Source organism: Drepanopeziza brunnea (genome assembly GCF_022702325.1).
Source record: "Drepanopeziza brunnea f. sp. 'multigermtubi' strain 214-2 chromosome Unknown ctg16, whole genome shotgun sequence".
NCBI classification, from domain to species: domain Eukaryota; kingdom Fungi; phylum Ascomycota; class Leotiomycetes; order Helotiales; family Drepanopezizaceae; genus Drepanopeziza; species Drepanopeziza brunnea.
In genome coordinates this window covers 1334369-1353287 of record NW_027094079.1, presented here as the reverse complement: position 1 = coordinate 1353287, position 18919 = coordinate 1334369, and the positions used below count along the sequence as shown (strand labels likewise).

General features: G+C 52.0%; 8 protein-coding genes across 8 annotated transcripts; 5 read left to right on the top strand and 3 right to left on the bottom strand.

Moving 5' to 3' along the window:
* On the top strand, positions 1–537 carry L3040_008675 (uncharacterized protein; the record flags this gene model as incomplete). Its single annotated transcript, XM_007296006.1, has 1 exon — positions 1–537. One exon carries the CDS (start codon positions 1–3, stop codon positions 535–537), a length of 537 nt encoding a protein of 178 aa, XP_007296068.1.
* Positions 538–2415: 1878 nt separating this feature from the next.
* Positions 2416–3317, top strand: L3040_008674 (uncharacterized protein; the record flags this gene model as incomplete). The annotated part of the gene is made up of 2 exons (XM_066157155.1): positions 2416–2436; positions 2490–3317. The coding sequence occupies 2 exons, from the start codon at positions 2416–2418 to the stop codon at positions 3315–3317; spliced, it is 849 nt and encodes a 282-aa protein (XP_066010416.1).
* A 75-nt stretch (positions 3318–3392) lies between these two features.
* On the top strand, positions 3393–3641 carry L3040_008673 (uncharacterized protein; the record flags this gene model as incomplete). Its single annotated transcript, XM_007296007.2, has 2 exons — positions 3393–3415; positions 3464–3641. 2 exons carry the CDS (start codon positions 3393–3395, stop codon positions 3639–3641), a joined length of 201 nt encoding a protein of 66 aa, XP_007296069.2.
* A 1067-nt stretch (positions 3642–4708) lies between these two features.
* L3040_008672 (uncharacterized protein) lies at positions 4709–6927 on the bottom strand (the record flags this gene model as incomplete). The annotated part of the gene is made up of 3 exons (XM_007296008.2): positions 4709–6333; positions 6383–6590; positions 6649–6927. 3 exons carry the CDS (start codon positions 6925–6927, stop codon positions 4709–4711), a joined length of 2112 nt encoding a protein of 703 aa, XP_007296070.2.
* Positions 6928–7939: 1012 nt separating this feature from the next.
* On the bottom strand, positions 7940–8760 carry L3040_008671 (uncharacterized protein; the record flags this gene model as incomplete). Its single annotated transcript, XM_066157154.1, has 3 exons — positions 7940–8073; positions 8183–8330; positions 8383–8760. 3 exons carry the CDS (start codon positions 8758–8760, stop codon positions 7940–7942), a joined length of 660 nt encoding a protein of 219 aa, XP_066010415.1.
* Positions 8761–9136: 376 nt separating this feature from the next.
* On the top strand, positions 9137–10603 carry L3040_008670 (uncharacterized protein; the record flags this gene model as incomplete). Its single annotated transcript, XM_007296009.2, has 1 exon — positions 9137–10603. One exon carries the CDS (start codon positions 9137–9139, stop codon positions 10601–10603), a length of 1467 nt encoding a protein of 488 aa, XP_007296071.2.
* Positions 10604–11375: 772 nt separating this feature from the next.
* On the top strand, positions 11376–13076 carry L3040_008669 (uncharacterized protein; the record flags this gene model as incomplete). The annotated part of the gene is made up of 6 exons (XM_007296010.2): positions 11376–11710; positions 11766–12553; positions 12601–12710; positions 12764–12806; positions 12856–12996; positions 13048–13076. The coding sequence occupies 6 exons, from the start codon at positions 11376–11378 to the stop codon at positions 13074–13076; spliced, it is 1446 nt and encodes a 481-aa protein (XP_007296072.2).
* A 5168-nt stretch (positions 13077–18244) lies between these two features.
* On the bottom strand, positions 18245–18708 carry L3040_008668 (uncharacterized protein; the record flags this gene model as incomplete). The annotated part of the gene is made up of 2 exons (XM_007296011.1): positions 18245–18585; positions 18657–18708. The coding sequence occupies 2 exons, from the start codon at positions 18706–18708 to the stop codon at positions 18245–18247; spliced, it is 393 nt and encodes a 130-aa protein (XP_007296073.1).
* Between the last annotated feature and the right edge of the window lie 211 nt (positions 18709–18919).

Below are 18919 nucleotides of genomic sequence, written 5' to 3'. Positions count from 1 at the left end.
ATGGCTCGCTACTCTTTCTACCTGCTCTCCGCAGCAGCCTCTATCCTGCCAGTCTTCGCTCAGATCGGCACCAACTGCAACATCGTCTCGACCGTGATTGTCGTTTCTGGAGACACCCTGGGTGCCATTGCCACCGCCAACGGTGTCACTGTTGACCAGCTCGCCTACGTGAACTCCATCACCAACGTCAACTTCATCGCCGTCGGACAAAGCATTTCCATCCCCAACCCTGCTTGTCAAGCTCCTGCGCTCCCGGTGACCCCCCCGGTCACAGCCACCTGCTCCCAAACCAGTGACCCTACCTACACCGTTAAATCGGGAGACACCCTCACCATCATCGCCGAGACCAAGTTGGGCATCACCTTGGCCGCCTTGGTCGCCTCCAACCCCCAGATCCAGAACCCCGATGCCATCGCCGTTGGCGACAAGCTCAACGTTCCCCTCTGCGCCCCCCCGGCGACCTCCCAAGCCGGTGGGTACACGATGGACAAGGCTCCTACCTACAAGAGAAGCGTCAAGAACCGCGCCGTTGTCTAGATTTCCATCGGAGATGGCTGAGCGCGGCTGGGCTCGCAGCTTCGTATGGGCAAAGTCAACGGATAGTGTAGCAAGGTTGACGAGCTCGGGTTTTTGGGAAAGATGTGGAGTGTTATAATGGCATGGAGAAATGATCGATGCTCATGTAAATAACGTAAGATGTCATACGAGACGGATTACACATAGTCCAATATAACACGTGCCACAAACTCCTAAATTTTTCATCTGATGTTTTCGCGTGAATTCTGTCCGAAGGCCAGGCGACTTCGTCTGGAATGTCAGACGGTCTCAGTCTTCGTGTGTCCTCAGAGTACTTAACCTGACAGCGAATACAGGAGAACAAGCTCCTCAACTCACGAGACATTTAGACTAACCAAAACAGGCCCGTCATCTAAGAGCACAACGCCCTATCGCGGATCTTCTCTGCCATCTAACTCGACACCGAGTGCTTCAGGCGTATTCGGTAACTCCTCAAAACGAGATTTGGATCTGCGAGTCGCAATCGAAACGTGTGTTTTAGTCTTTGGTAAGTGACGCACGTTATTGCTGTTGTGATCACGATCTGGGGATACCACCAAAATTGCCAATTGCATCCCCGGAGAATACGGAAAATTGATTGATCTCCGGGTATTTTTTTCTTCAATCCTTAATAATGAGGCTTGATATCGCACCTTGTGTTGCCTTTCCTTACAATGGGCGAAGAAAAAAATAACATGTCTTCGGAAAAAAAGATGTCTCACGTCGTAAACACCAAAAATAGCTTGAGAACTAACTCGCTAAGAATCGCGAAGTTTCAGTTTATCATGTAAATAACTCAAACACTGAATCTAAATATAGATATGAAAATCGAATGATTTAGTCGACGTGACCCTTAGCTACAAAGGTATCTCGTATTTAAAGTTGATTTTATTGTCGCGATTTTATTGCTCTCGAAATATATACGTGTTTACACGACTTTTTTGACCGATTTGAACGGCTAAAATCCCAACTCTTCAAATCTGTACGTAATTTGTTTCTCGAATATATCAATACATAAATAAGCTAGCGTGTTATAAATTGATTATGTAGATCGGCGCTATGGTTAAATATGGAAATGTCAAATTTTAATGATCAATCATCTTTTATGAGACGAGTAATACTATAAAAAATATGACGGAAGGCATCTTCTTGTCGCCCACTTTAAGGAAAGGCCCCAAAAGTTGCGACGTCAAGTCCTATTATTAATCCCTTCTCTACAATAGCTGCTTTTAATTATGAAGTCGCGGCTAACCTTAGGGCTGATATATTTATTTTAATATATGAATCGTTTAGAGTTAAAAGATAGAGCTGTAACGTTGTAATTGGTTCGATGTTCATAGCCTCAAATCAACACGGCTACGACATATCTACGGCATTATCAAATATAAGTCAGCCGAATCGCGATCACATCATGCGATTCAATTAGCAAACGGAATCTGTTTGCGAAAGTGAATAAAATCGAGGGAATGCGATTATTCGTTGAAAAACAAAATTCGCGATTCGCGGGTATTCAGCACGCGGGAGTTTACTAAGCGCGACCCTCAATACCTCGGAGGCCACCGACGGATCTCTTCCTCCCCGGAATATGAATTTCATAATTACCCAGCTGCAATATCCTTCAGAGAAAACCGAGATGACGAACGCGATAAGTCTGCGCAGTCAGCACATGCTGCTTGTATCAGAAGCAAGACTCCAGATCCCGATCACCGAAACGGAACTTCCACTTGTTCGATTCCCTTCTCTCCCTTGCGCCTCGATATCAAAATTCTGGTGCGTGCTGAGTAGCTCTCAAAACACGAGCGAGGCCTCGATGAAATTTATCATAAACAAGGAGCAGGAGTTCGAAGCTCGAAGCGAACGATGGAGCTCAGCGCTACCCGGGTATCTTCTTCGTTGTTGATTTCGCTTCCGGGACTAGCAGACGAGGCCAATAGCCGAATCCATCCTCTGGTTCTGCTCCCGATGCAGCTTTCCCGAGCACACGCCGTCTACTCCTTCCGCATAGCATCCACCCACGGCTCGACAGCGCACCAACAACCGTCGCCAATTCGAGGATCACAACGGAGCATCACGAGAACGACAATGATTTTCATCACGGGGAGGAAGAAGAAAAAGAAGATATGTTGCGGCCAGCGTCCAGTCACGATGCGATGTCTACGGGCGCGAGGAGAGATGTTCAAGCTGATGGCATGCGCAACATTTACGCTTCACATAACGCTGTTACGGCACTTACTTCCAGCCGAGCAGATATGTATCCACGGAGGTCAAACGAGATGATATTCTCTGCGGCTCCAGTACTTACGACGGCAGAGCAGGAACGCACGATGCAGATGGTTGCAAAACAGTGGTCAGGTGCCACGGAGGAAAATCATGACCTCCAGAACCGGCCACTCGACGGTCAAGTTAGATCCTCTGGCCACGATGGACGCTTCAAGAGGGCCCGAGACCTGTTACCGTCAGACGACGAGCCCGCAAAACGAGCTCGGTACAACAGCAACGCTCTACGATCACCTTCGCCTGGGATCTACACAAGTTTCCCCTATGGATTACCCAGACCCGAAGAAGCGTCACACCACGACCACGGCCACGGCCAGCCCTCCGAGGCCATGTCGGAGGCGACGGCTGTGCCGGACCCGGGCGATTTCGATAAGACGGCGGGGGTTCCACGAGCAGCTGCGCATCATCCGCACCAGCAGGGACATACCCATCTCCGAGTTCGGCGAGAGCCCCTTCCCGGGCACGGCGGACAACCTTCTCTATAATCGGGATTTCGAGCGCCAGAGAGGGCAGTACGCGACGCCACGGCGAACGCGGAGTTCAGGGCGCCGAGCACCGCCATGACCGCCTTCATGGACACATGGTGAGTGCGCAGAGCCAGATACCGAGCCGATTCGGGGCTTGGCTACAGGCAAGGAGGCGCCGCGAACGCGGACATGAGCGGCCACGCGGGTTACGACAGGCGTCCGTATGGGCAGCAGCGTGATCGCTCTGGAGGCGGGTCGATGCCGGGAGTGTCTCACGAGGAGAGCCTCACAGACGCTCCAGCGCAGCAAGGCTTCGCCGATGGACTTTCCCCGCACCATTGAACACGGGACGGGACGTGGGTACCGCGTCTCGTCGCCCGGGCGATCGTGGCTACGGCCGGCAGGACTTTGCGAGTGGTGGTGCTGGAGGTCAGCCGGGTTTTGGGCACGGGGATCTCTACGAGCAGCAGGTATTCGGCGGCGGTCCCGATCACGATCCGGGATATAACACTATCCTGTCTGGCGGCTACCTGCCATCTACGGGTATGAGTATGAGTACGAGTACGAGTATAGGTATGGGTGCGGGTATGGGCAACTACGCAGCACAGAGAACGCGAAAGGACACCAAGGCAGCAGCAGGGAACGACAGCAAAACAAACACACTTGCAGAAAACTCACTGCTCGTACCTAGCTAAACCTACAGAGATCTCACGGATCAAGGGATAGATAGATAGATAAAAAGTTTGCCGCTACCTTCGCACTTCAAACCTTCCATTAAAAAGAAAGAGAAAAAAAGGCTGCAAATTTGAATTCATCCAAGAGAGTAGGTGAGTGATTTCAAGTCAAGTCAAGTCAAGTCAAGCCAAGTCGAAAAGAGAAAAGAAGAAAAGGAAAAGAAAAAGAAAAAGGAGTGGGTTCCTACTTGAATAAGTATCTGCTTTTGTATCTGTCTGCCCCTGCCTCTGCCTTTATCTGCTTGTTCACTTACGTACGTTACTTTTATACTTTATATTTATCGATTTTCTTGGCTTCGCTTTGGGAAGGAGGAGAGTGGTGGAGAGGAGAGGAGAGGAGAGGAGAGGAGAGGAGAGGAGAGGAGAGGAGAGGAGAGGAGAGGAGAGGAGAGGAGAGGAGAGCAGAGCAGAGCAGAGCAGAGCAGAGCAGAGCAGAGCAGAGCAGAGCAGAGCAGAGCAGAGCAGAGCAGGGCAAGGCAGGGCGGTTCTGAAGGCGATCGACGATTTTTTATGCACTTTTTTCTATGCTTTCTTCGATGCTTTTAGGCTACGATACATACACTAGCTAGCGGCGCTACTTCCCAACTCCCCGGGTATTTTAAAAACCCCAACCCAGACCCCCAAGACTAAACCTAGAACCCAAAACACAAACGCCTGGCCAAACCAGCTTCCCACCTATAGCTTGCTGCTCTCCTTCACACAACACACATCCCCACCCCTCACCACGGCCGTGCCCACCTCCTGCTTATGCTCCACCCCCAGCAGTCGGCTCTGGTTCAAGCTCTGCGCGCTCTGCGGGACGTCCAGAGCCGGGTTCCGGTCAAAGAAGTTGACGGGCTTGAAGTGCACCTTCATGACCTCGCACGGCATGACGGGAAAGTCCTCGATGCGCGGGACGTGGTTCATGCCGAACTGCACCCAGACGACCAGGTCCTCGTCGAGGACGCGGTCCTGGCGCGCCGCAAAGCTGCGCACCCCGGTCCCGCCGCGCGACTGGTTCGTGTACTTACCGCCGGCATACAGCTCGTCCTCGCGGTACGCCGTGACGTAGATGTTGTGGTCGGCGAACTCGGCTCGCTTGTGGTGGAAGCTCTCCCGGTCGGCCAGCATCTTCTGGAATGGGGGCGCCGAGATCTTGTAGGAGACGGGCTTGCCGTTGACGGGATTCTTGACGCCGGCGTTCTGGATCTTGAAGATGCGGTTTGCGTCGACGTCGAGGTCGTAGCCGCCGGATGTGGTGATGGGCGTTTCGGTGACGGTGTAGCCCACGCCGTGCGGGTTGAAGTCAGAGCGTGGCATGGGATGTGCTTCGTCGTAGACGACCCGGTTCAGCGGGCCGTCGATCATGGGGTCGACACGGAGGGAGAAGATGTGCTGGTGGTGAGCTGCCAGAACTCCCGGATGCACGACTGTGCCCCATGGGACGGAGATGCCCTCGTCAATGGGTTGAGTGGAGAGGATACCTGTCGCGCGTACCTCGTACATGAGCTCCCCGGCCTGGTTGAATTGGAAAGCGAGAATGTACTCGTAGTTCGAGACCGTAATGATGGATTGGAGGACCAATTCTCTGCTTCGCACAACAGCAGCCCGACCAGTGCGGTAGTTTGTATGCTTCCAGCCAATTCCTGCATCCTGCTCATGAATACAGACACAGTTTGGCATCTCCAGAGGCTCCCCCTTGTCGTTATTCAAGACCGCCGAGAGGTAGTAAATGGATCCGAGGCAATCGCATCCGAGTTGCAGGTTATTGGCCATGATACCGGCGCCGGCATCGCCAAGATCGAAGGCTGCCTTCTTGTGGTATGGGTGGCGGGGATCAGCATAGGGAATGTTCATGTCAGAGAGGGAGAGTCTGTAGAAGAGAGGTCGACCGGCGTAGTGCACGTCGTAGAGAACCATTCCTTCTCTCTGATTGAACCCGATCTTGAACTCCCACTTTTGCCAGGCAATGGAGTGGCCCTGTTCACTGAAGTTGGTGACTTGGAACGAAACTCCTTCTGGCTGGATGACATTGAGTGGCTTGATGTCTGTTCGGAGGTCCTGGGCTTCTGGGATGTACTCATTGGCTGGCTGCACCTTATATGGCGCTGGTTCCTTGACGGTAGCATCTGCGCCGGTGGGAAGGAAGTCAATTCTGGTGACTTTCATCGTCTCGGCGCTGATGACCGGAGAAATGCTGATGGGCATAGCGTAGTGGTTGCTGTCTGGTTCAGAGGAGTTGTTTGGGTCCCGGATGTACAGGAAGCATTGAAACATTCGCTCCTTGTCCGTGAACAGTCCATCATCGACTCCGTCGGATCCTGGCTGGTCAGCTTGGACTGGGTGAAAGAAGGGGGGGGCAGAACTTACCGTAGATCCAAGGGTCGCTGATGATGACAGTTCCTTCTGGAAGTTGAAGCTTTGCGATTTCTGCCTTGACTTGCTCATCCTCGAGAGCGATCTGCTCGACTCGGATAATCTCGTCTCCATCTGCATTGCTGTGCACGCACGGGCCGAGACGAACATTGCTCTCAACCTTTGCTTGACTCAAGCTCACGATAGCCTCATGGAGTTTGTTCTACCAAAGCGAATCAGCTCGGAAGCACCAAAGCGAGCGGTTGTTAGACTAGACTTACGGTATTTCGGAGATAGTAAACAACGAAAGCTCGCCGTTCGATAGTGGGCGTTGGCTTTCCCGCATGTTCAGCAGCCAGGAAAGGGACCAGTTTAGCCTTCTCTGGCTCCTGCAATGTGATGCTCTTGAACTGAATATCCGTGCCCGCTGGCCACAACGATCTGATGATTTTTGCCGACTCCTTAATCTCGCCAGCTGTGAGAGGGCCAAGAGGATGCTGTGGCGTCGACTTCTTTGCGCCGGCGATGGGGAGAGAGGTGGGAATTTCCACGGTAGACATGATGAATGTGGATGAAGAAGATGCAGGAGATAAAGGAGATGAAGTACTGGAGGTTGATGAAGAAGAATTAGGGGAGAAATATCAATTTATATACTTGTCAGATGATGCAAAAGTTATCAGGTTGTTGGAGCTACGGGTATCGATACCCGAACGGCAAGCTATCGGATCGTGGCGATATTCCGCCCCACCATAGACCTCGCCTCGGATGGACATACCGGATGCAGTTAGTTTGCATGAGTCGATGGGACCGGCAGCTGTCAAATTTTACTTGAACATCGGTCAAGGATTTGTCGCTTTTCATTCAACAACATCCGGCTTCGGCATGGGCGAGATAACCGAGCACCACGGGTAGGTAAGGTGGCCGGGAGTCGGTTTGTAGTCAACAAAGACAACGAACGAGATTGCCCAGACTCAAGTGCAATGATTGGTCTAAGTGAAGGAATCCGATGTCCGACTGCTCAGTTAGGTTGCTTGCTATCACACGTTTCGAACTTGGGACTTAAGTAGGAGATAAGAGCAAAAAGCGGCGGCTCGCTTAATCCACTGTTCGGCTATTGTTTATATCAACGTCAAAGTCAACGACGAATCTTTCAGCGGCTTTCTTCTATGTAACTTTGATAGGCGAGATGTAGGACTCTGGCTAGCGTTTGGTGTGGTTATGATAGAGGGCGAGTTAGGTGGAGGAAGAGATTAAGTCTTGTTGTGGTTCTTTGCGGGATAGGCTGGTGGTTGTCATGTTGGGAGAGATTGGGCCACCGGGAGCAGCGAAGGAGTTGAAGCAAGGACAGTGCAAAAGTCGAAGCTTCTCGCTCTATGAATTGTATCTCCGAGAATTTCATTTTCATTGTTGCTACATCGGGTTGAACGTAATAGCTAGTCCACTCCTTTGTTCGGGGGAGCTTTTAGCCACCGCGATTCCCATCTTTGCATAACCGCCCCAACACTACATTGTGCACCTGGGGCAGAGTGCTGATTCCTAACAAGGATATCAAATCGGCATACTAAGGGCAGACTATTGAGCTTGTAGCCAGCACTTGTGCTCACGGTTCACTATATCCTTGAAGAGAGCTGGTTCGTGCAGTCGTCGACCTGATTCCGTGACAATGCTCAGCCAGAGCCCTCTGCCACCGGCAAGTATCGACTCCACTGACCGTCAGCCCGCCGTTTCATCCCCCATACCGATGTTATGTGAGCGAACTCTTGATTTGCAGCCGATGTTATCAAGCATTTTTGACTATGTGTCATATTTTCATACCCGGATGCAGACGCCTCCATTTTGCCATCTTCTCCTGCGCAATAGCCACTGCCGAAGAATACTGGAACTTGTTAATGATTTCCTGCCCTGGAATTGGCATGCGAGCAAGTGCTTCTAGAATAGAGACTCTCTCACGTTGCTGGGGATTCTACTCCGTTCATCAGTTTGGAAGCACGTGAGGGTTGTTGAGAGCGGACTACCAGTTGCTCCTTGACACCCTCCACGACGAGCATGATCAGGACCTGCATAGTGTAATATGCATCATTCCCGGCATCGTGGAACTTCTGCCGCGGGATATTGTACCCTATGGCTAGATCCTCGAGCGAAAGCTGGCGCCCGATGGGGATTATACCCTCTGCAATACTCATTGTTTCCAGAACGGCGGCTTGGGGCCTCCCAAATCCATCCTCGTTCATCCTCCACAGATCGTTAAATAGAGCATGGCCTACCAGAACAACATTGTCTGTTGCCGAGGATGAGAAGTCCTGCACGATGCGACGCACCTCGGATCTATCGACACGTGCAGCATTGCTGCCAAAAAATTGCGATAATTTTTGAGGACTACTACGAATGTCCATGAAGTTGAGGTTGAAGCTCGTAAGAGATTCTTGGAAGTCGGTCAAGGAGGCGGTGCCGGTGTCAGCGATGGACAGCTGCTCGAGGGCCTCAGAGTAAAAGACACAGAATCCCAGCTCTCGGACTCCAATACCAACTGTCGGGCCCGCGAATTCACAGTCGATCGAGATGAATCATGTTGGCGGCGCTCTGGAGGACTCGGGGAGCAGGCCAAAGCTCTTTTGAAGCAGATGAATTTTAGAGCGCAGTTTCCTGGAGGCGAGTGCGACCGTGGGCGCGGAGCTCATCGTGGGGGAGGGGGGAGTACTGAGATACTAGTCTACTGTAATTATTAAATATGCCTTCTTTTACTATACGAAGCGCCCCTGGTCGGCCTCCATGGCAGTGGGTCACAAGGCCAGCAAGGCTGAAGCCGCAACTCAGCCTAACTTCTACTCTCTGCCCAGCTCAACACCCCATCCCCAATACAAATACACAGCCGTCCCGCGGTACGATACCATGGCCGACGTCGACGATGCCTCCTACATCGACTACGAGGCCTTTCTCGACCCAGCCTTCTCGCCCGCGCTGTTCGCCAACAGCCTTGTCCTCACCACCAACAACCCCACCGATACGCCCCTCGACCTCTCCACGCCGCTGTCCCGGGTGCTCTTTGACGCACAGGAAATTAATACGCACATTGACGCCCTCACCACGAAAAGCGCCCTTCCCCTGCTCTCCCATACCCAAGAACAGACAGCGTCCAGCGCGCGGATCGTGCAGGAGATCGACTCGCAGGTCGCGAGTTTGAACGATGGCTACAAACGACTCGAGAAGGAGGTCCTGGTGCGCTACGAGACAGCCGAAGAAGTGCGCGCTGTCGCAGCGAGGTTGTGGGAGACGGTCCGGCTAGGGAGATCGGTTGGGCGGTGTCTGCAACTGGGACGCCAGCTGGAGATCCAGCTGGCTGAGGTGGTAGGCACAGGAAACCCGGTGAAGGTCCCGGGGCAGAAGGAGGACCACAGAGCTCTGGTACGGTGTTCGAACACGCTGCTCAGCTTGCGGGATCTGTTCTCAAAGAAGGCGGAAGGGGAAGAGGGCTATGGGCTGGAGAAGGTCGATGTTGTGCGGACGTTGCGAAACAACACCATCAACGATGCCGAACGGTCGATCCTCACCAAGTCCCAACAAATCGTGCGGGAGTTCTCGATGAGCACTCTGTCATCCGGATCCAATACGGCCACTTTCGCGCAGACTACGGACACGAAAGCCAGGACCACGTCGGCCCTGCTATCTCTATATCTACTCTCGCCGGTTCCCGATACGAAAAAGACGGACAGGTGGGAGCCGCAACTTCTGATCAATACGCTGCAGGAATACCTCCGCACGGCGCTCACATCTTCTCTGGCCTCACTTGCGAGAGCTCTCGCCACCCTACCCAATCTCGATCGAACCCTCCTCGAGGTCTCCGCCCGCTGCCAGAACATCCTCGCACTGGAATCGCTGCTCTCAACCACTAGCCCGCCATCACATCCAACTCTCCCCGCGTCTCTGGCGCCCACAAATTTTCTACAGCCCCTCTTGTCGAGTCTGGAAACGGGCAGTCTGGCAAGCTACTTCTGGCGGACGCTGGCGGGAGGACTGACGACCAAGACGATGGAGATTGTGAACAAAGGTGGTGTAAGTGCACGGACGTTGAGGAGCAATAAGAACAGTGTACGGGATGCTATTCGGGGCTGTGTTGTGAGGGGTAGTACGCCGCCAGCGGGTATCAGTGCGAAGACGAAGGGGGGGGATGTCGAGCGGGCTTGGGAGAGGGAGATTGCTGTGATGGTGGGGAGTGTGGTTGGAGCGTTAGGGAGGTGATGAATTCGGGGCGGGGAATTCGGACATGGGATGGGGGATTCGGCTATCTGGCTGTCTGATCTTTGAAGTCTGAATACTCATCATGGCATCAAACATGTATCAGATATTTCAGCACAGCACATATAAAATAGGAGACTTCTAGGGCCACGACTGGTTTTTGAGGGCGAATGTTTGCCCGACGGCCATACCCGGAAGCAAAATTGTAAACCTAAACATGCAGTCTAGATTTACACATAAATTTGACCATATTTTCAAGATGCTGTGATTCCAAAGCCTGGTCTTTCATCTTCGCAAAGACTTATCTATCTATTCCACACGGGTATCATTTGGATGTAAAGAAGTCGATGTCAATATACGAAATGGCGCTTACAACCAGTCCGGGGGTCAGGTAATACAAGGCGCCGCTAAGCCAAACCTTTTTTAAACGTCACAAGTCGTCTTCTGTACCACGGATGAGAATGATGATACAGGTTTAAACGACCAATTCGATGCATCAACTACGGTACCATCTACCACACAAGGGGGCTAGTGGTGTTGGTGGGGCTAGTGGGAAGAGGCGATAACCCATGATTATACCTATACCCACCTACCACGCATCTCTTTGTCCCCTCCAACTTTATAATTTTTCAGACAGCCACACCCACCTCTTCCCTACCGTCATAGCATAGCCTAACTCCTTTTCTCTCATTTTACGTGTACGGACTCAGCTCAACTCAATTATATTCAACCTCCATAAAGACCCCGGTCCAATCCGATATATAAATTCTCGAGCATGTCGACGACCCCCGCCAAAGACATAGCTCCGTCCCCGGACAGACTGGCGAGACAAATCCCCCTCAGCCTCATGGTCTCAACTTCGCCCCCGTTCAACGTCTCCCCCACTGCAGCCTTCCATTCCCCGCCTCCCAACACGGGCGGGGCCAACTTGAATCCCAACCCGGCCCAATCTGCGCCAAAGCAGTTGAAGCCTTTTAACACCACTGACATCAAGATCTTGCTGTTGGAAAATGTCAACGAGAGCGGGAAGGAAATCTTAACCGCGCAAGGCTACCAAGTGGAGGCATTGAAAACCTCCCTCCCAGAGGACGAATTAATAGAAAAGATCCGGTGGGAACTTGTCTCTTCTCACCAGACGCTGGGAGTTGGCTGACAATGTCGCTAGTGATATCCACGTTATTGGGATTAGATCAAAGACCAAGCTCAGTGAGAAGGTCCTCCGGGAAGCCAGGAACTTGATTGTAGTGGGCTGCTTTTGTATCGGTACCAATCAGGTCGACCTCGAATTTGCGGCGAGAAACGGCATTGCGGTGTTCAACTCGCCTTTTGCGAACTCCCGCAGTGTCGCAGAGCTGGTCATTGCCGAGATTATTGTCCTTGCCCGTCAGCTGGGTGACCGTTCCAGCGAGTTACACCAGGGAACGTGGAACAAAGTCAGCGCAAAGTGCTGGGAGATTCGGGGCAAGACACTTGGTATAATCGGATATGGTCACATCGGCTCGCAGCTCTCAGTGCTAGCTGAGGCCATGGGCATGTCCGTCATCTACTACGATGTCCTCAACTTGATGGCTCTCGGAACGGCGAAGCAGGTCCCAACTCTCAAAGCTCTTCTTAACCAGGCAGATTTTGTCACATGCCACGTTCCTGAGCTCCCTGAGACGAAGAACATGATTGGAGCCCCTGAATTCGAGCAGATGAAGAACGGAAGTTACCTGATTAATGCCAGTCGTGGTACTGTTGTCGACATCCCCGCTCTCATCAACGCTTCCCGCAGCGGCAAGATCGCTGGAGCTGCTTTAGATGTGTATCCAAGTGAGCCTGGTGGCAACGGCGACTACTTCACCAACGACCTGAACAGCTGGGCAGAGGATCTTCGCAGCTTGAAGAACATCATTCTCTCTCCTCATATTGGAGGCAGTACCGAGGAGGCTCAACGCGCTATTGGTGTTGAGGGTATGCTCGACCATTCAGGATACCTGTCTCTTGCTAACGTGGCGCAGTTTCTGACGCTCTGGTTCGCTATGTGAACTCTGGTGTCACTCTCGGGTCTGTCAACCTCCCTGAAATCAACCTCCGCTCTCTGACTCTGGACGAGTCGCACCATGCCAGAGTATGTGGTCTCTTGTCACTGCCAGCCAGATGGATCGTTACTGACCACAACAGGTGATCTACATTCATCATAATGTGCCTGGTGTATTAAGGAAGGGTAAACATATCACCATAGTGTCTCTGACAGTACGGCTCACATCTTACAGTCAACGAAATCCTTGGCGACCACAACGTCGATAAGCAAATCACCGACAACAAAGGAGATGTTGCCTACCTCATGGCGGACATCAGCGACGTGCAACCCCGCCAGATCAAGGAGATCTCCGACTCCCTGGAAGCTTTGAGCTGTAAGACCTGCTGCTGCACCCCCAGGACTTGATTACTAACCGGTACCGCAGCTCGAATCCTGACCCGAATTTTGTATTGAGATGGTCGATTCCATGGAGCAGGAAGGAGGTCGGAATTTTGATAGCATTCAATGCGGCGATTCGGGTCTTGGTCATGATTACGACCCCAAGGATAGAATCGGAAAGGTGTTCCCGTTTAGACTAAGCAGAGGTATATCTTTACAAAGTACAAAGTGACTCTTTGTGCGATCCCAGTAAGAGAACGGATAGGGATGTACGCGCTGGACGTGAGAACCAACTGCGATGCCGTTGAAGGAGAAGGGGGGGGGAGTGAAGCTCAATCCCGGTATACCTATCCATCTACCTTACCTCATCCACCTCCCGTCTCCGCCCCTCCGCCCTCCGCCCCGCCCTCGCTCACGCCTCCGCGAAGCGCCGCGAAGCGCGAAGCGCGGAAGCCGAGCTCTCATTCAAGCGCACGTGAATCCCTCAACGGACAACGCGAGCATCGCAGCCCCGCGTGCCGTCTCGCGGTACAGTACCACAGTACCACAGTACCACAGTACCACACTACCTACCTACCGGCCAACCGGCGGTATCCAGGCCTGCTCGCCATCGCCATCGCCATCGCCATCGCCATCGCCATCGCCACTGGCGCGCTCCTCATCTCCATCCGAGGTTCGGACCTGGCGAGCAGGAAACGATTTTTTTTTTTTTTTTTAATCGTTCTTGAGGTTGGTTGGTTGGTAGGTAAGGTAAGTAGGTGGTTGAGGGTCGCTTGTGGTTAGGTTGGGTGGTAGGTAGGTGGGTGGTTGGTAGTGTAGTGTAGTGTAGGTACCGGTAGTATACATGGGGGGGTGGATGGATGGATGGGTGGATGGGTGGATGGGTAGGGGAGGGGAGGCGAGGCTGATTGCCTCGTTGTGCTGTGCTGTGCTGTGCTGTGCTGTGCTGCCGGCTAGCGGTGGTGGTAATGGTAATGGTAATGGTAACGGTCGGTAACGGTCGGTAACTGTACTGGATTACTTACTGGATTACTGGATTACTGGATTGCTGGATTGCTGTGTATGGTGGGTATGGTGGGTATGGTAGGTGGGTATGGTAGGTGGGTATGGTAGGTGGGTATGGTAGGTACAGTATAGGTACCTAGGTACCTAGTACCTACCTTAGGTAGTCCTGGACATGGGGGACAAGGGCGCAAGGCGCAAGGGGCACAGGGCACAGGGCACAGACAGCCAGTGTCGCTCGGCGCAGAGAGAGTTGTGGCGAAAATCGAAGAAGGAAAGAATAAATACATAAATAAATAAATAAATTAATTAATATCAAAAAGGTTTCCTTTCCTTTCTTAGGATGTGGAAAGGGTTGGGCTGCTTTGGGGGTTGTGCGTGCTGCGTGCTACGTAGTACGGTACGTGCTTACGACTTGGTGGGGGTGGGGGTGGGGGTGGGAGAGGGAGGGAAGAGGGGAGAGGGGAGGGAGGAGGAGAAAGTCTGATTGATTGCACACTGGGGGGGGGTATGGATGATGATGATGAGAGAAGGGGGGGGGGGGGGCGAAGTAAGGTGAGGACGGTAAGTAGTAGTAGGTACGTAGTAGGTAAGTAAGGTAAGTACCGGTAGAGAAGGACACAAGTCCTAACACAGACACAGACACGGACTTCGCTCGACTGCATGATGAAAATAGGACGTAGTACCTAGCAGTTGTTGTAACTACCTAGGTAGGTAACGTATACGAGGTGAAGAAAGCAAGTAACATACGTAACATACGCAGTATACATGGGTGGAGAGAAATAGATACGATACGATATCCTTTCCTGAAAGCCTTTCCTTTCCTTCCCCCTCTCTCCTGATCCCGTGTTTGGATCTGCATCTGCATCAAGCAAGATCAAGGATGGATAAATAAATCCCAATTACGTAGTACGTAGTACGTAGTACGTAGGACGAGGAGAAAAGGAAAAAGATTAGATATACGTAGTACGTAGTACCGGTATATATATAGATATAGATGAAAGTTCAAAAGAATTCAGAATCGAAACAGATTGGAAAATGTTATTTCGAAATGAAAGATGACGACACTTGCAGCCAGTCAGTTAGTCAGTCAGTTAGTGCTTGACGGGGAACGCACCCTCGATCGGGAGATCCTGACCTGACTCGGGAGTCGGGAGGGAGAGGAAGAGAGGAAGAGAGAGGAGAGAGAGAGAGGAAGAGAAAATACGAAAAAAAAAAAAAAAAAGATTGAAACGGAAAAAAAGATTGAAACATCAGCCGCGTCGTGTTCATTCGTGAACTATACCATACCATACCATACCATAGCAGTACAACTCTGTACAACTCTGTACAACTCTGTACAACTCTGTACAACTCTGTACAACTAACCGTACAACTAACCGTACAACCGCACAACATGGAAATGGGTGGCGTAAACCCCCAAACCCAAAACACAGTACTACCGGTAGCACGTAGCACGTAGTACGGACTGTACCTACTACCGGTACCGGTACTAGTACTACTACTAGTACGTACCGGTAGTACGTAGTAGCAAACCCGGGGTGCACCGTGCGGACACGGCTAAAGCTGGTAGGGACCGGTATGGTAGGGACCGCTACGGTACGGTACGGTATGGTACGGTATGGTATGGTAAACCTGCTCGCTCGCTGTGTCCTGCAATCGAATGTCGAATCGCGAATGTCGAATCTCAAACAAGAAACAAAAAACAGAGTCACCGCGTCGTCATCGTCATCGAGATGTACTACTACCTATGGTACCTACCTACCTACCTACCTACCACGGGTACGGTATGATGTGATATGAGCTCGCGCTCTCGCTCTCTCATACCACGCGTGAGAACCCGTCGTCAGTACGCTACGCTACGGTATGCTACGGTACCTCATGTGCCGGCACGGAATGCAATGCAATGCAATGCAATGCAATGCTCGATACCGTACCTACCGTACCTACCGGCCGGTATCTACCTACCTAGGTATGCTCGCGCCACCTTTTTTTTGGGGGGGGGGGGTGTTTTCTTCTTTTCTTCTTCCCGTCCCTGTCCTAGCCATCCCGTCCCAGCCATCCCGTCCCAGCCATCCCAGCCAATCCCATGCTGTACCATCCCGTTCCCGCCCCTCTCTCTCTCTCTCGCGAGAACAAGCCCCCCCCCGCCCCCGCCCCGCCTCAAAAATAGATTCCGAAACGGGCTCCACGCCGAAAGTTTTTTGGGCTTTCCGCTCTCTGGGATCTGTAAGTACTGTAGTAGTAGTAGGGTAGGGTACGGGAGCTTACTTCCTATCCTTCCTATCCTTCCTATCCTTCCTATCCTCTTATCCTCTTATCCTCTTATCCTTACTTACCGGTACTATCCTTACTTACGCAGTACGAACAATTACGGAAAGCGCAGCTGGCTGTGCGCTTGCGCTTGCGAGAGAGAGTTTCTTTCTTTCGTTCTTTCATTCTTTCTTAAATAAGTAAAACCTTTTTATTTTATTTTTTTGGGTTTTTTTTTGGTTTTTTTTTTTGGTTTTGGTTTTTGGTATGTTTTGGTGCTACGTACTACGTACTACGTATGTTTAACTCTGCGCGTCGTTATTGGTTTTGTGGGTTGGGGAGGGGAGAGAGGAGGGGGAGGAGGGGGAGGGGGAGGAGGGACAGCTGGGTTGTGGGTGTGGTTCTGGTTGTGGTTGTGGTTGTGGGTGTGGTTCTGGGTGTGGTGGGAGGGGATGGGTGGAGGGATGGATGGATGGAGGGAGGGATGGGTGGGTGGATGGATGGAGTAATAAGATGAGGTGAGTGACGTAGTAGTGCGTACAGTACAGTACAGTACAGTGCGGGATGGGGGGCGGTTTTTTGAGGGAGGTTTGGTTTGGTTTGGTTTCGGTTGGGGGGGAGGAGAGGGAAGGAGGATGCTTGCTTGCTTGCTTGCTTGCTTGCTTGCTTGCTACGTAGTGTGTGTTTTTGTGGTCGACGGTGGTAGTAGTAGTAATAGTACCAGTACCAATACCAATACCAATACCAATACCTACTACTATTGATCCCCTCCGGACGATCGATCGATCGCCCTGGCCCTCTCACGCGGTACGGCAACGTGCGAAGTCGGTAAGCTACGGTAAGCTAGCAGCTACTGTAAGGGGTACATACTACCGGTACATACTACCGGTACATACTACATACATACATACTACATACTACATCTATCCATCCATCCACACACACATACAAGTCAAAGGTACACCAGCAAGCTTGCCACTCACTCACTCACTCACTCACTCACTCACTCACTTACGTACTTTTACAGTAAGTACGTAGTACTTATGGTATCAACTGCCCCCTTCCCCTTCCCCTTCCCCTACCCACGTACGGATACGGATACGGTAGGTTGATCCGATCACAGACAGACAGACAGACAGACTAGGTAGACTAGACTAGACTTTACTTTACTTTACTTACTGTACTGTACTGTACTGTACGTATTGAGCAAGGTACAGAGACCGGAAAAAGAGACATGGCGCAGTGTGCCTGCGCGGGCTGAGAAGCTTAGCGGGTGCGACTCGCAGAACGGGAGGAGCCAAGGCCGAGCCCGGGCCAGCCCTAGATTAGTGGGTGGTGGGTACCCGACCCGTCGGGTGGGGGGTCTTGATCCGGACCGTGAACACGGAGAGGGACATCACCAAGGCACCAACGCGGATCGGATGGTATCACCAGACGAAAAAAAGACATATTATCAGAACTCATAGACTATTCGTTCCATTGACGATCAATGTCGACATGTAGAATGTCTGCTACTCGCTGCCTTGGGTAAGGGAGCAAAGAGATGCGCCGCTCACGGCTACTATCTACCCCAGCCACCTTCTGGCACTCCGTTCCATAGTCCAGATCCAGAACTCCTTCCTCTCCTATCCCATCATGCCAAAGAAATAGAGCATCTAGGAAATTCTCGCGGGGCGTCGTGTATCAAAAAATAGATTCGCAGGTAGTGTGGGCGGTATTGTGAATTGTGGTAGTTGAAAAGGTCGTCGATATAAAAAGGTGGTGTGTAGAAATTTGGTGTTTGCGTCGAGAGTCGGCGGGCAGCCCAGCGGGAGAGAATCAATACCAAATACAGGCCTCCGATCAAGCAAATGAGTAGATGCAGCAGTCGTGTCGCCGTTTCCGAGCCGTCCGGGAATGCCCTCCTTTCCTGCTACACCGACTTGGTGGGGTATCCCAATCTCTGCATCGCTTCGATGTAGTTGATTTGGGGAGCCCCGGCTCTCCTCCTATGAGAAGCTCACAAACTTGGGGTCTCTGGGTAGTCCATCGGGACCGATGTTGTTTTTGGCGAACCGGCCTTCGGTGTGTATCCTCCGCGCCTCGTCGAAGTTCACCCGGCGGCTCTTCATGATATGCTGGATCTCCCGCTTGCTCTTGTCATCGAGCCCACGGCGGGCGTCGCCCGAGGCAAGGTTGCCGGTAAGATCAAAGTCGGAGGAGGAGAGGCCGCTCTCGATGTCGGCGGAGAAGGAGGAGGGCAGGCGCGAGTAGATGAATGAGGAACCGGGAATAGCGAACATGTTGTCGGAGATGTAATGAAGCCAAAGAGAACGGGTAAGGAAAAGTACTGTGCAAGAAAGAGTTAGTGCTGCGTCGCGGGATAGGAGGAAGAGGCTGGGGCTAAGTCAAACGACATACCAGTTGAGATGACGAGGAGGCTGGAAACCGTGCTGTAGAGGAGGTAGCCCATCTTCTTCAAAACGAACTGAGCTCGGGGTCCTGATTCTTATAGGAGTGACCTGTGAGAGTTCAGGGTCCCCTGAATCCAAGTTTGGGAAGGCGTTGGACGCATGAAACTCGAGATTGATCAGGCCGGTGTTGGTGTCTAAGCACACATCCCGGGAGGCTCCAGCGTCCAGCCGACATCCCAAAACCGGCGTGGCGAAGTGAAAGAGAGGCGC